At 35.2% G+C, this 16,932-nt stretch overlaps 1 protein-coding gene across 8 annotated transcripts in view; it reads left to right on the forward strand.

Annotated features, from left to right (window-relative positions):
- The window catches only part of ARL15 (ADP ribosylation factor like GTPase 15), a 158,988-nt gene extending 143,151 nt beyond the window's left edge, over positions 1-15,837 (forward strand). For 5 of the 8 annotated variants that reach the window (XM_039355809.1, XM_039355826.1, XM_039355815.1 and 2 more), the window contains one exon: positions 12,639-15,837. In XM_039355809.1, coding sequence (XP_039211743.1) covers positions 12,639-12,791 — 153 coding nt within the window. In that variant the 3' untranslated portion in view covers positions 12,792-15,837. The remainder of the gene's footprint in view (positions 1-12,638) is intronic. The other 3 variants (XR_005558225.1, XR_005558224.1, XM_039355836.1) reach the window with 3 other exon arrangements.
- Positions 15,838-16,932: the final 1,095 nt, after the last annotated feature.

The following is a 16,932-nucleotide window of genomic DNA, read 5'->3' on the forward strand; positions in this document are numbered from 1 at the left end:
CCATTCAGAATTGCTAGGGTTGACCCAAAGTGTGTTGTTTCCATCCATCCCCTCCCCCCCGCCTGTAGATACTAAGATAGGACCTTCACAGAGTTGTGACATCCTTTTCAAGACCTATGCATAACTTCCTATGGAGCTCTCAGGATTCTTTGTATTTTCTGTATTCTTTCCTGTATTCTGTATTCTTTCCTCCTATTGTTTCTTAATAGATCTGCATATCTGAGGTAGTGTTGCCCCCCCCAAAAAAGTAGACCCAAAGAAATCCTCTTTTTGAGCAAGGAAAGGTGATGGTAACTTGACTTAAAGTACATTGTAAAAAAGCAAAATTCCACTTCATTTGGGTTTAAATTTAAATAAATGGAAACATGAAATGGTCTTGACTACCACAATGATCTTTTACAAAAAAAAAAAAATGAGAATTGCAACCCTTCTACTTCTTAGTGGCCTTTCATACAAGTGTCTTATGGAAGAGGTTGGCCTCAGTAGTACTCTGGTGGTACTGACCAGTAATCTGGTAATTTCCGAAATTGCTGAAAGATTAGAATTACACAATAACAAAGAAGTTATTAAGTTAATGCAGAATGAAACTGCCAGGTTTATAATTACTATATCTATATCTAAGTATGTGATATTAATTCTAAAGCAGCGGCTGCTTACTGTTTATAAAATCAATTTTTTAAAAATCTTTATTTGTCCAAACATTTCAAGTACAATTATGCTTATCAGACTGTTTGCTTATTTTCTTTTCAGCTGCTTCATTATGAAAAATGTTGCTATTTTGATGTTTTCTCATTATCCATGCTTTGTTTTCATGTCTGTGCAAAAGAAGGGCAGTTGAAAAATATTTCAAATAATAAATAAATGCAGCATGTAATAGAAAATCTAGTCAGGTTCATTTGTGTTTGCTATAAATATTGAGCTGTCTGCAATTGCCTGTTGTGTGGAAGAACTTGTATATCATTGTTCAAATTTAAATATTCTATTACTAGTCTGCTGTGAGACAGTAATAAAAGCATATTACCTTTCTGATCAAATTTTATGATCTTTCTCATTTGCTCTCTAGACAGTTTATTGTTCCACATTATTCTTTAATTTCCCCATTGTTAATCGGTTTTAGTTTCGTCTCACATTGACTCTGTGCCAAGCATAGTCCCCTGCTATCTTTTGAACATCTGTTCAGGCTATTAATAGCCTTACTATTAATTAACTATTAACTATTTTTTAGACAGTTGTGAATATGAAGCAATGGTAAAAACCTGCCTCATAGTTTTTAGTCCTTAATATTAAGTAGGTTGCTCTTATCAAGAAAACACTTGAGTTCTTTTGTATGTAGCCCCCTCTGTTAAAAACCTTACCCAAATCTGACCTTGCAATAAACAGTCCATAGATAGATTCTGCATGTTATCCATTGGTCATCTGTATTTTCCTGGACGCTTCAATTATCATCTTGGTCCTAAATTCATTTCAGTTTTAATAGCAACAATATCTACCTACTGTCATAAACCTGTTTGAGATTATCTATGCACATATAGGAAAGCAAGAAGATTCACTCTATGATTGCATTGCAGCAAAGTAATTTCTTTTCTAGGGTACCCTGTTATTAATTCTGTTCCCTTCCAATCGCCATATAAGTTCAATATCTTTTTTTCATCTTTAATCATTTTTTGAGTTGTATTTTTGTTCCTTTTATTCTGATTCTGATAATAGATTATTGTTGTGCTACTGTTTTTTTTTTAATGAAATATTTGTTAGACTATTCTGATTTGGAAGGCCACTACTTTATTGCCCTTCCACTGTTCTATGATTTTTTTTAACACAGTGGCTTTTGGAGAAAGGTATAACTGTGAAAATATGTAAGTCTCTACCCTTTCCTGACTAAGCTTAGCAGTCACCATTTTCTCTCTCTTAGCTAATTGTCCATTCACAATGTACACTGATATAGTATGACTATCAGGTTTGAGACCAAATGTGTAATGCAGATTATAAACTAAAACAACAAAATTTAGTAGTTTTGTTGTTTAATTGTAAACTCTGATTAGACCAGAGTTGAGATTTGAATGGATTTGCAATTTGCAGGCAAGTATGTGTATTTATATATGTTTATAAAATTGACAACATCATGCATCGTTAAAAATTCTTGATTCTACTTCATTTTTAGTAATGAAAATTTCCGCCTCTTCAAATATACTTAAAAGTTCCTACTGTTTGAAGATTCTGAAAAATATCCCTAAGAATTCAATTACTTACATATCTGTTCACTTCAACAATATTCTACATCTCCTGTCTGTCTGTCTGTCTGTCTGTCTGTCTGTCTGTCTGTCTCTCTCTCTCTCTCTCTCTCTCTCTCTCTCTCTCTCTCTCTCTCTCTCTCTCTCTCTCTCTCTCTCTCTCTCTCTCTCTCTCTCTCTCTCTCTTTCTTTGTTTCTAAAGGATAGTTCTCCTTTATCCTAAAACCTTGGCACCCTATTAAAAAAAATATTTTATTGTTTGTTTTATTTGTGGGGAGGTCTTTTCTCTTCAGTCTCCTGGTTGACCATGAAGAACCAAGGGATACTCCCAGATTATTGAGGAATAGAAGTTAGAGCTTTCCCTCAATATCACCCTCAGATGCATAAAATTATTGGTAGATTAGTTTTCTTTTTCCCCAACAGTTTGCATGTAACTGATAGGAGGGAAACAGCAATATAGATCCTATCAGTTACATACAAATTGCTGGTAACAGCAACCAGGGCACAGAGGTATATTGGAAACAAGGGTGAAGCCGCTAGAATGTCATCATGAGAGCAACAGATTGGTCTGTCTTAGATCAAAGATATCTTTTGAGAGGGTCCCTGTGCTCTTCACATAGTTCTTATGATTGAGATCCTTTAGCTTTATTGCAAAAGTATTTCCTGGCTTCAGACTCTGTCATATTCTGCCTTGTAATTGAATACATTTCCCCTCCTTTTAACCTTATGATAACTTAATTTAGATGCATCCCAGCATTAACACACATTAAAATGAATTTGTTTTCTCCTTCAACAAGTGTTTACAGCTGTAACACTAAAATAGGTTGGTTCTGTGCTTTACCAGGCCTGATTTACTCAAATTCTGTGTTGCTTTCATATGAACTGCATACTTTTCTAAAAAAAAAAAAAACCCTGCAAAACTGGGAGGGGGGTATATCTTCATTGTTCAAAAATATAATATGATGGTTAAGATTTGTAAGGACTTATACTCCCCTTTTATTTAACCTAAGATGATAGAAAATAGGGGAACAAGGTTCAACAAGTACAGTAGTTGATTTTAAAATTTAATACACCTTATATCATTGAGTATTGGTATTTTAGGCACAAATAAATGATTCATTCGTATCTATTAGTCTATGCATATTTGTGTTTTATTCCAGTAGTTTTTCCAGGATGATTTGACAGCCATGTATATGCTATGAAGTTAACTGTCACAGCAAAATTATAATATTTTGAAGTTAGTACCTTCAGGATGTAAGTGAGATTTGAGAATCTCCATAAGATTCAGATGATACAGATAGAGTTTTTAAGGATGCCTTAATGTTGCATAATTGTTTGTCTCTCTTGCATCGACACAGTCTGTAGATAGTGTGCTTGATGGACTTTTTGGCTGATGTTTCATATTGTTTCATTTCCTAAGATCTTTAGTTCGACATGGGAGGCAGAATTTTTATAATAATAGTAGTAAAGTTGGAAGGAACTTTGGAGGTCATCTAGTCCAACCCCCTGCTCAGGCAGGAAACCCTACACCATTTCAGACAAATGGCTGTCCAGTCTCTTCTTAAAAACTTCCAGTGTTGGAGCATTTACTGCTTCTGGAGGCAGGCCCACTGATTAATTGTTCTCACTGTCAGGAAGTTTCTCCTTAGTTCTCCGTTGCTTCTCTCCTTGATTAGTTTCCACCCGTTGCTTCTTGTCCTGCCTTCAGGTGCTTTGGAAAATAGCTTGATTCCCTCTTCTTTATGACAGCCCCTGAGATATTGGAACACTGCTATCATGTCCCCCCTTGTCCTTCTCTTCGTTAAACTAGACATACCCAATTCCAGCAATCGTTCCTTATATGTTTTAGCCTCCAGTCCCCTAATCATCTTTGTTGCTCTTCTCTGTACTCTTTCTAGAGTCTCAACATCTTTTTTACATCGTGGTGACCAAAACTGGATGCAGTATTCCAAATGTGGCCTTACTAAGGCATTGTAGAGTGGTATTAATTCTTCACGTGATCTTGATTCTATCCCTCTGTTAATGCAGCCTAGCACTGTGTTGGCCTTTTTGGCAGCTGCAGCACACTGCTGGCTCATATTTAGGTGATTGTCTACTAGGACTCCGAGGCCCCTCTCACAGTTACTACTATTGAGCATGGTGCCACCTATGCTGTACTTGTGCATTTGGTTTTTCTTGCCTAAATGTAGAACCTTGCTTTTTTCACCATTGAATTTCATTTTGTTAGTTAGTGCCCAGTGTTCAAGTCTGTCCAGATCCTTCTGTATCTTAAGCCTGTCTTCTGGAGTGTTGGCTATTCCTGCCAGCTTGGTGTCATCTGCAAATTTGATGAGTTTCCCATCTATCCCTTCATCCAAATCGTTGATGAAGATGTTGAAGAGTACTGGGCCCAGAACAGAGCCCTGGGGCACCCCACTACACACTTCCCTCCATATAGATGCAGTTTCATTGAGGACCACTCGCTGAGTATGGCCGGTCAGCCAGCTACGGATCCATCTGGTGGTGGTTCTGTCTACCCCACATTTTTCTATCTTGTCAAGTAGTAGGTTGTGATCTACTTTATCAAATGCCTTACTGAAGTCCAAGTAAATTATGTCCACAGCATTCCTCTGATCCACTAATTTTGTCACTTGGTCAAAGAATGCAATAAGATTTGTCTGGTATGATCTATTTTTGACAAACCCATGTTGGCTTTTAGTAATGACTTTGTTTGCCTCTAGGTGTTCATTCGTTGTTTGATTATCTTTTCCAGGATCTTCCCAAGTATTGAGGTCAGGCTGATAGGTCTGTAATTTCCTGGATCCATTTTTTTTCCTTTTTTGAGAATGGGAACTACATCAGCTCTTTTCCAGTCCTCTGGTAGTTCCCCTGTGTTCCAGGATCTTTGAAAAATATAGTTCAGTGGCTCCGATACCACATCCGCCAGTTCCTTGAGAACTCTGGGGTGTAATCCATCTGGTCCTGGCGATTTGAACTCATCTAGGCTGGACAGGTGCTCCCTAACCATTTTCTTGCCTATCTTAACTTGTGTTTCTGTTTTGTTTTTTATGGCACTATTTTTGATAGGTTGGTCTGTTTTTTTCCCTTTGTGTAAAGACAGATGCAAAAAATGAGTTAAATAGTTCTGCTTTCTCCCTGTTGCTTGTCACCTTCTTGCCACTTCCACCCACTAATGTACCAATCATTTCCTTCACTTTTTTCTTGTTTTTTACATGTTGAAAGAAGCTTTTTTTGTTATTTTTGACTTTGGTGGCAAGCCTTAGTTCATTTTGAGCCTTGGCTTTCTTCACTTCATCTTTGGAGGCTCGGGCTATTTGCTGATATTCTGACTTAGTTCTGTTCCCCTCTTTCCACTTTCTATACTTGTCCTTTTTATCTTTCAATCTGTCAGAGAGTTCTTTATGCAGCCATGCTGGTTTCTTTTGAGAGCTGTTGTTTTTCCTCTTTGTTGGTATTGTGCTAGACTGTGCTTTTATTATCTCATTTTTCAAAATTTCCCAATCTTCTTGAGTTGTTTTCCCCTTGAGGATTCTCATCCATGGAATCCTTCCCAAGCCCTCTCTAAGTTTATTGAAATTAGCTCTCTTGAAGTCCAAGACTCTAGTTTGACTGTGTTCTATTGCTTGTGCTTCTATAATGTTGAATTCTAATATTGCATGATCACTTCCTCCCAGGGTTCCTATGGCTTCAACACATTCTATCATTTCATCTCTGTTAGTGAGAATTAGATCCAAAATGGCTAATCCCCTAGTTCCCTTCTCTACTTTTTGGGAGACAAAGTTGTCTGCTAGGTTTGTCAGGAATCTGTTTGATCTTCCACTTGGTGCAGAGTTTGTCTCCCAATTGATGTCAGGGTAGTTAAAGTCCCCCATTACTATTGTGATGTGCTTCCTACATACCTTAGTTAGCTGACTAGCAAAAAGTTCGTCTATTTCCTCTGTTTGGTTGGGTGGTCTGTAGTATACACCTATGGCCATGTCATTTTCCCCCCCTTTTATATTGACCCAAATGCATTCAAGACAGTTTTTATCATTGTTGTGCTCTATTTCTGTGAAGATGTAGTTATTTCTTATATAGAGAAATATTCTTGTCACCTGTGTTCAACCATAAACACTAGGTTAAATTATAAATCATTAATTTTTGGAATAGCCTTGGTTTTTCTCCAGCTTCCAGAAATACATGAACTGCCATGCACATTCTTTAAGAATTATTGACAGTTGGCGATATTCATTTGGCCTTCAGCTAGAATTCTTTTTCCCCTGCCTTTTGAAATTGTTGTTTCGGCAATTGTTTCATCAAGAACTTTATTTCATCAATCAGAGAACTGCGCAAACTCATACATAAAGTACTGTGGAATGCAAAAGAATATTCTGCATTGCTAATATCTCTCCACACATTTTCACAGTTTTTGTAATACTGTAGGTGAAACTATGATTGTTCTTCTCTTTCAAGTTGATAGGTCTCCCTAATTTATGGCCAGTTCTTGGAATGACACTTTTTGTCAACTATTAGTTTAACAGTAGCATATTTGATCGATTTCCACATACTTTTATTACCAACATAGTGATAATTTTATAGACGAGAACATGAATATAAAATTGATTGAATACAAACATTTTTTTCATATGTATTCAGATAATCCTCGCTTACCAGCCACAATTGATATCTCCATCACCAAGCACCATGGTCACTAAGGAAAAATATCATATGACCACATTGGACTTACATCCTCACTTCTTCTATTGTTAAGTGAAACACTGCAATTGTTAAATGAGACATTATGTAACCACAACTTGCAATTTCACCTCCACATTCTCTATTAATTCTACTTGTCAGAAGCTGGTTGTGAAGTTTGCAAATGAGGATCACATGACAGCATAATGCTGCAGTGGCTATAAATATGAAGGTTGGAATAAAGCCGTTTTTTCTCCAACTGTTCTAACATCAAGTGGTTGCTAAAAAGGGCAATTGGTAAGCGAGGACTCTATATAATGCCACTTTTTGCTGTGACCCTTCTCAAACAAGGTATTTTTTTATTCCATTACGTACTCTGAAGCTGTGTTTCTTACAGCTATCTTTTTTTAGAGTCTTCCTAGATGACACACTGTATATGGTATAAAGGACAAGATTCATTCCTGCAATTTTGCTGCTGTAAAGTAAAAGAGTATGCTTAGACTTTTGGGATAGATGCTAAACATCTTGTGGCATAACATCAAGCTTTTTGAGATCCAGAATTCAAGTCTTCTCTATTTTGAAATCAGCTAACAAATGTGTTGTTCCGTTATGTCCCACAAATCTTTGTGTTATACATATTTATTCTTCATTGTTACCCTCATTGCTTTCTATTCAATTTAGCATCTTGAATTTCCAAAGGCTACAGTTTGGATTAGGGGAAAATTTTTTAAATCACAAGTAGATAAATAAATGTAATGGGATGAATATAATGTATGTACCTGATCCAGTCAATTGGCCAAATTATTTATTATTTAAGCCTTATTAATTTAAATGGTTGCATTATAAGTCTGGATCCAATCTAATTCTAGAATGATAATCATTTTAAGATAATAAGATCACTATAATACCATAAGTATTTTATACATGGATGTGCCCTAAATCAGTGGCAGTTGTACATAATGTTTTTCTAGTTATGTAGATTATTATTTTCTTTTAGACTTTTTTAAGAAAGAAAGTATAATTCCCCCAAGTTCAAATAAGACATCAATTGTGATAAAGTAGTTCAAAGTTTGTTTCATAGCATTCAGTATTCGATGATATCTGTAGCATTAGCAGAGAGGAAGAACAACTTGTGTTTGTGAACATTCTTATGTTTTTATTTTAAAATATGTTTTAGATGCAATAATACTTAAAGATACCATTGAAGCACCTCCAGGATAAGGGTGGGAAGAATGGTAGATACAAGTAGAGGACTGCTTTCTAAAATGATACATGTGAATACAGGTGTACATGCAAATACATGTAAATATACTATGGTGAAACTCGCAACAGATTTATGCTGAATGTGTTGAGTGGTAAACTTGGGTTGTCTATGTAACAAGTACTGTCATTAATGCAAAGGCAATCAGTGTCTAGTTATGAAAGAAGTAAGTTATGTTTTGTAATACCAGTTGCTGGGAAACATGATCAGGATGATGCTGGTGTGATCTTTTAACCTCTTTGGGGTTCTCATTGGCATCTTATTAACTACTATAAGAATAGAGTAGTAGACTAGACATTTTAATTTGAAAGAGCTCTTATGTTCTTCAGTGTATATACTAAAGGTATATACTCCCTTTGCAATAAAGGTTTTTTTTTTTCAAATGCTGCATTAGCTACAATCAGGAGTTTAAACAAAAAAATCTGTTTTTTGCATCATCTTTACAGAAATAGAAAAAACAGTCCAACTTATCAAAAACAGTACCGTTAAAAACAGATTAGAAACACAAGTTAAAGTAGGCAATAAAATGGTAAGAGAGCACCTGTCCACCCTAGATGAGTTCAAATCACCTGGACCAGATGGATTACACCCCAAGGTTCTCAAGCAACTGGCAGATGTCATAACCAAAAGCCATCATGGGTTTGTCAAAAGCAGATCAGGCCAGACAAATTTTTATTGCATTCTTTAACCAGGTGACAAAATTAGTGGATCAGAGGAATGCTGTGGATATAATTTACTTGAACTTCAGTAAGGGATTTGATAAGGTAGACCACAACCTACTTGATAAGATAGAAAAATGTGGGTTAGACAGCATCACCACCAGATGGATTCATAACTTGCTGACCAGCGAGTAGTCCTCAATGGAACTGCATCTACATGGAGGGAAGTGTGTAGTGGGGTGCCCTAGAACTACACACTTCAACATCTTTATCAATGATATGGATGAGGGGATAGATTGGGAACTTATCAAATTTGCAGATAATACCAAGCTGGCAGGAATAGCCAACATTCTAGAACATGGGTGTCAAACTCACAATGCCACGTGACATGTCACAAAGTATTGTGACTTTTTTGCCATTGCCAGCAATGGGGTGGGCGCAGTTTCGCTATGATACATCTGGCCCGCGGGCCGGCAGTTTGACACCCCTGCTCTAGAAGATAGGCTTAAGACACAGAAGGATCTTAACAGACTTGAACATTGGACGCTATCTAACAAAATGAAATTCAATGGAGAAAAAAGTAAGGTTCTACATTTAGGTAAGAAAAACCAAATGCACAGATATAGTATAGGTGGTACCTTGCTCAATAGTAGTAACTGTGAGAGGGATCTCAGAGTCCTAGTGAACAATCACTTAAATATGAGCCAGCAGTGTGCTGCAGCTGCCAAAAAAGCCAACACAGTGCTAGGCTGCATTAACAAGGGATAGAATCAAGATCACATGAAGTGTTAATACCACTTTACAGTGCCTTGGTAAGGCCATACTTGGAATACTGCATCCAGTTTTGGTCACCACAATGTAAAAAAGATGTTGAGACTCTAGAAAGAGTACAGAGAAGAGCAACAAAGATGATTAGGGGACTGGAGGCTAAAGCATATAAGGAACGGCTGCTGGAATTGGGTATGTCTAATTTAATGAAGAGAAGGACGAGGGGGGACATGATAGCAGTGTTCCAATATTTCAGAGGCTGCCACAAAGAAGAGGGAGTCAAGCTATTTTTCAGAGCGCCTGAAGGCAACATAAGAAGCAATGGATGGAAACTAATAAAGGAGAGAAGCAACCTAGAACTAAGGAGAAATTTCCTGACAGTTAGAACAATTAACCAGTGGAACAATCTGCCTCCAGAAGCGGTGAATGCTCCAACACTGGAAATTTTTAAGAAGAGACTGGACAATCATTTGTCCGAAATGGTATAGAGTTTCTGCCTGAGCAGGGGGTTGGACTAGAGACCTCAAAAGTCCCTTCCAACTCTATTATTATTTTTATTGTTATTGTTACTATTATCCAATCATATACAACTACAGTTACCAGTAGTGCTTTTACTTGAAGAATGAAATATAAGTATTTTTACCTAGTGCTTCCACATATATATGGTAAGATAAGGGATTTGTGTAAGTTCCTCTTGCCATATAATTTAAATGCATGCTTTTGTGATGGTTTAGTAAGGACCTTATTGTCCTTGAGATAGAAATAGCAGCATAACTTAATTGTATGCAGCCTCCTTAGTTCCTGTATGGGGCATGACCACAGTTGATGAGTTTCTCATTCAAGTAACCCTCGACCTCATAAAATTGGACTCATACCTAACCCACCCTTTATAATGCCAGATTTTTTTCTCATTTTCTGTCCATTGAGTTAACGTAAACGTGGTTTTAAAATACTGTTTTAACAGAATCAATTTCATGGTGAATGCATCTAGTCAAACAAGCCATTTAAACAACATCTTACTCGTGTGTAGCAGACCATTTTACAATTACTTGATAGTTTTACAAGTCTGTGTTTCAGACAGGGTAATTGGTTGTCTCTGATATGTGAGTTTGGGAATTAAAACTCATTAACTTCATTCAGTGATCAGAATATTTCTTAGCAAACTTTGTTGTTCTGTATTGGTGCCATTTTTAATGGCAGTTATATTTTAATATATACTAGTTAGAATGCAAGAAAAGAAATAAATTAAGGAGCTAATTATATATCAAGTCACAGGGGGTATACCTTTCTAATACCTATTATAATTTGAGTACTATTTAATAAAATTGGAATTTTCTATGATATTGCAACATAGCAATATAAGCACTTGATAAGATAATAATAGAACCACATTCTGTCTTCTGCATTGTATGAATAAAAGGAACAAAATAATTTTAAATAAATTTTCTTAGACACAGGGTTGCATTTATGTACTTAGACTAAAGTGTTGCTCTTTGAATAAACTTTCATTGGACATACCTTGTACTTTAGCAACTATATTTCAAGGCCATATTAATTGCTTCTAAAACTTTGGCAACCTTTGACTATGTTCCTTTTGCCTTCCATTCTCTGCATTTCCTTTTAGACTGTCCCCCTTCTGTATTGCAGCTGAGAAAACTGAAAAAGTAATAGCATCTTTGGGTCAAAAATAAGTTGAGTTTGATAAGAAAATAGCCATCTAAACCTAACAAGTGCACCCATTTCTCTTGTTATTATATTTCCAATCTTAGTTTTAAACCCATACTTGGCCATACTTTTGTCAGTTGGATTTTATTTTTAATTCCATTTAAGTGGTTAGAGGTATTGATTTTCTCTTATCTTAGCAACTACAAATACTTAGCTGGTTAATGGAATTCATATTTACAGTGATGTATAATCCTACGTAATAGGAAACCTTAATGTTTGCCTAAGTTTTATGTTGCAGAAATGCAAATTTTATCTTTTTAATTCAATGTGTTTTGTAGAATAGATAGCTGTTGATTAATATTCTAAATCAGCTTCTGTATTTTGTGTGGTTTCCATTTATTTACTTTTTCTATCTATCTATCTATCTATCTATCTATCTATCTATCTATCTATCTATCTATCTATCTATTTATTCAATTTCTATAGCTGCTCATCTCAATCCCATTCAAGCTTAATTTGAAGAAAGCTTCTATAATCTGTGAGTGGAATGGAAGAAGACTATTTTATACTTTGTATTGGGCTGCAAAATTCTTGGTCTCTTTATTTACTTTTCATATTTCATATTTGGGTGTAGAATTTGGAAAAAAATCAGTTTTTGTCATACTATCACCTATCCTGAAATCTCAGTGATTCTTATGTTATGACGCCTTTCTTAGTCTGGTGCTCTCAAGGTTAAATTCAGATCCACAATTTCCATAAACGTTCGCCAGTCAATTCAGTTAAATGCAGAGTAATCTTTGCCATTGTATACTGTATATATGCTTTCAAAAGCACACATTGAATTGGTTTTGATAGCTGTTTATACTTGATTTGTAACTTTTAGGTTGTATGGAATCCAGTGAATTAAATAGCTTTCAATCTGCTGTCTGAGGGATATTGACATGCAACAAATTACAAAGAATAAATTACAAAATTATCTTACTTACTAATAATCATTCTGAATATTTCCTGTCATATAACTTTAAATGGAATTTGATGTTTGTCTATTTCATTAAAATTAGTTTGGGTTTGTAAATATATCTTTATATTATCTTCTCTTGGGGAATTTGAACATACTTATTCATCCAAAGTATCTCTAGTGTCTCTAATTTAGAAACTTATTGTATAATGTATTGTATAAGGGAAAAGTAGCATTTAGACAAACTAGTTATCCATAACATAAACATATGCAGTGCACAACATCAATTTTGTGTCAAAAACAGCAGGAAATAACTCCCAAAATGAGCATCCAGCCATTTCTGTTTTGAAAAGAATAAATGGTAAGCCAGCAAATAAATAGAACTAATTTTTTAAAAAATGCTTCTTTTTCTCTTTCTTAAATAGATCAAAAAGTATTTGGAACTTGAACCACTTGCACGAGGGAAACGTTGGATACTTAAACCCTGTTCCTTGGATGACATGGAGTCAGTAAAAGACAGCTTTGGCTTCCTGATAAATTTACTAGAAGACAGAGATCTTGAGCCTTCAAGTATGTGAAGAAAACAAGAACGGCTCTCGGATAACAATGTACCTGTTTGTCTCTCTTTCAATGAATTATGGTTTGGTATACAGAAGGATGTGTAAGAGCTTGTAATAAATATATTTTTGCATTAATCCCAGAAAGTCTGTTTATAAATTCTGTGAATCAGATTTATGATTATTTTCATTAATGGCGCCTGTACTACTGAATCATGAATTCTTATTTACCAACAAATCAGTTCACTGTATGAGAGTTCCTGAACTGTAATAGCCATAATGCAGAATTTTGTTGCGCAGCCAAAGTTTAAATCTAGCTGTAAATGGAAACCCAAAGTTTTTTGAAAACGTAGTCGTTGAGAACCAGATTACATTTTGAAACCAAGGAATTCATTTTGATGCAAAGAACACCAAACTTTTCAAAGAATATATTCCACCTCCACTTTTTAACAATTACAAATTGATTTTTTTTTAAAAAAACCCCATTAATTTAGTAGGATGTATGGCAAAAACATCATTCATCGAACAATGAAAATATCAGTATTTTGTTAGTATTTGGAAGCCTCAAGTGCAAATTGCCTTTGTAAAATAAAATTAAGTTAATAATTGTGTAAAATGATGAAATGGAGGCTACCTTGTAGTTAAAAACAAGAACAATAAACAAGATTAAATAATCACTGGATGTATTATTCTTCATGACTAGTGTTATGCTAGAGTTCCTAGCCTTTGGAATTATTAAAAAAATTCAGTGTCTCTGAATTATATTCAAAAGTCTACTGTCTATATTTTTTAAATACCCCTATTTTCAGGGGCTTAGATTTCTTTTAAATTTCATTCCAGACTAAATATTGTAGAAAAAAGCTTTTCTTCCTGAGAATAGAAAATTTTGTTGTTGTTTTTATACATGACAACACTCCAAGAATGTATCAATCTTCCAGTTTTGCTTATTTTGGAAGAATGCTTCAAAATTTAAAACTGCCTTGTTCATAATACAGCACTGAATTGCTCTTAGTTGAATTTGTATATTAGATATTAGAATCCTTGATCAAAACTAGAGTGGAACAGGTCTTGAGATACTGCAAGATTTGGTTTTGTTTCCTCATTTTTGGCTTGATTTTTCTTTAATTTTAAAAGACAATTGAAGAAAGAAATCACTTGCAAATAATGCCATAGTTACATGATTTACACCTGTACAGGATTGAGAAGTAAAAGTTCTAGCATGTGATTTCTTCTATAAATTTGCTTGTTAAAAACATTTATACCCTCCCCCCAATCATTAGATATAGGGGAAACAGCCAGTTTTACTTTTGATTATTCCTGATGCCACATGTATATAATTATATGTATATATTAGTAGTGGTGAGATTATGTAGAAATTAAAGTAGACCAAAAACTAAGAATTGTAATGCTAATTGATTTTTTGACATCACCACTTTTTCCATCCTGCAATGCCATTTCTATAGTGATAGGCATTTTGAATTATACAGAACAATACTTGTTTGGAAGGCATGTGGCAGTATACCAATTAAATAAATAGGTCCTTTTAGTTCATATTTTATAACTCTTTAGATCCATCACTAAAGACTAAGATTATATATGAATGTGATAATTTTCATTGACTCAAATCATTCTTCATTTACATTGACAAAAAAATTCCTTTTATATAAATATGATTAAAATCATTTAAGAGGAAACAATGGATCTAACTCTGTAACAGTAATTGGACCCTCTTTGTGTCTTTAAAAGAATGCTATGACTAGCAGATGAGAGTCAAACAACTTTGCCACCTCTAGTCATGAATTTACCCCTGATCTAGTTAAAAACTGATAAAAGAAAGTTAATTAGGAGCAAAAAAAGTATCTAGATCCTTTGTAATATCATTTATAGACTAGGATTCTATTCCTAACTATAATTAAGAGTGAGCAATGTATTCTGTGGAGTTTTCTTATGATTAACATATATACAGCCCAGCTGCAGAACTTTTATGAAAATACATTTTACAAAAATATTTCTCTTAAGAATTTTCATCAAAAAAGTTTGACTTCTGTTCTACTTGATAAAAAAAGATACTTCAAATCTGCTATGTGACTTCAGATCATCCCTTTTATTTTTAATGTCTATTGGATTCCATTTTGGAGTAGCAATTAATATTGTAACATTTTTGTATTCTTAAACAGCTCACATTTCCTAAAAATATATATAAAAAAGCATGACCTACTTAAAGTGTTCTTGAATGTATATTAATCAGTAAGCGGTTTTTACTCTGCTCTATTCCCTTCCCCACCTGATCTGGGACTCCATTATAAATGACATAAATTTCCCCTTCCATATTCTAGCTCACACTGCTGAGAAAAATTCACCAGTACTGAATATTCCTGCTTTAATTGAGGAAATTGTGGTGCTGCACTCTTCCAGGCATCTGTTAAATTACTTTCTGGGTGCGCTTGTGAGGGTGCCGGTGCCCGTGTTGGGCTTTTTCTCAGACTGATGACTGTCTGCAGCACTTGAGCAGTAAGAATGAAAACACGATCAATCAGTATCCCACTGCAGCTGTTTGGACAGGTTTCTGCCAGGTTCGAATGCTTTACAACGGTCAGTGACTCCTTTTGTCTGCTCAGAGTGTTGCTTGATGTTTATATCATGTGCTCATATTCCCCCAAAGTGCTTACATTTTTAAACTTTTAATGTGTTCAGTGTTTTTGCCTGTCCTGTATAATGTGCCTCTGCCACATGTCTGCAATTACATATTCAAATACTGTAACCCAATGTATGTGTTGTATTATTGAGCTTCTTGCATTTCATTATTTATAGAGGTTAATAGATTTTTGTACTTATCTAGTTAACCCAGATGCCCCTTTTTTGTAACAGCAAGTAATTTATATTATAAAGATTTGTATCTTACTGTACTTAAAAACAATGAGAGCCAACTCTCCAAATATCCCTAACTTTATACTAAAATACAGCATTGTTAATACATTTCAGGCAGAAAATTGCCATGCAGAAAGAACTGTTTTGTGATTTATGTAGTTTACACTAACCACAATGACAATAAATGCTGTGTAGAACATTTAAGTATGTTATGTTTTAAATTGGGATTCATATTGAAGAATGTGTTTGGGATGGTTATCCATATCCACAAATGTTTTGAAAGCACCCAGCCATTCCATGAAATGCAGAATACAGAAGCACGTTTCAGTAGATATCATACAATAATTACCCGGTTATAATAATCTAGACATCAAATTAAAGGCAATGCTTAACACTAGCAAGAAAAGGAAATACTCTACCTTAATCTTTCCCAAATCAGTGCTCTCTAGATCAGAATCAGTATAGAGCTGGAGGGACCTTGGAGGTCTTCTACTCCAGCCCCCTGCTCAAGCAGGAGACCCTATACATTTCAGACAAGTGGCTGTCCAACCTCTTCTTTAAAATCTCTAGTGATGAAACACCCACAATGTCTGAAGGCAAGCTGTTCCACTGGTTAATTGTCCTCACTGTTAGGAAGTTTCTTCTTAATTCCAGGTTGCTTCTCTCCTTGATTAGTTTCCATCCATTGTTTCTTGTCTTGCCTTCAGGTGCTTTGGAAAATAAATTGACCCTTCCTCCTTGTGGCAGCCTCTCAAATACTGGAATACTGCTATCATGTTCCTCCTTATCCTTTTCTCTAGACTGGCCATCCCAAATCCTACAACTGTTCTTCATATGTTTTAGTCTCCAGGCCTTTAATCATCTTAATCACTCTTCTTTTCCCTTTTTCCCAAAGTCTCAACATCTTTTTTATACTGTGGTGACCAAAACTGGATGCAGTATTCCAGGTGTGGCCTTACTAAAACTTTATAAAGCGGTACTTCAAATGATTCTATGCCTCTGTTTATACAACCAAGGAGAGTGCTGCCACTGCACATTGCTGGCTCATGTTTAAATGATTGTCCAGTAGGACTCCAAAGTCCCTCTCACATTTACTGTTTTGAGCCAGGTTTTGCCTAATCTATACTTATACCTTTGGTTTTTCCTACCCCAGTTTAAAACCTTGCTTTTCTCCACATTAAATATCATTTTGTTGGATAGGGCCCATTGTTCAAGTCCATCAAGATCTTTTTGGATCCTGAGTTTGTCTTCTGGGATGTGGCTTTTCCTTCCAGCTTAGTGTCATCTGCAAATT

The sequence above is a fragment of the Crotalus tigris genome, unplaced genomic scaffold (assembly GCF_016545835.1).
Source record: "Crotalus tigris isolate CLP2741 ecotype Arizona unplaced genomic scaffold, ASM1654583v1 scf7180000017571.3126492, whole genome shotgun sequence".
In the NCBI taxonomy this organism is placed as follows: Eukaryota; Metazoa; Chordata; class Lepidosauria; order Squamata; family Viperidae; genus Crotalus; species Crotalus tigris.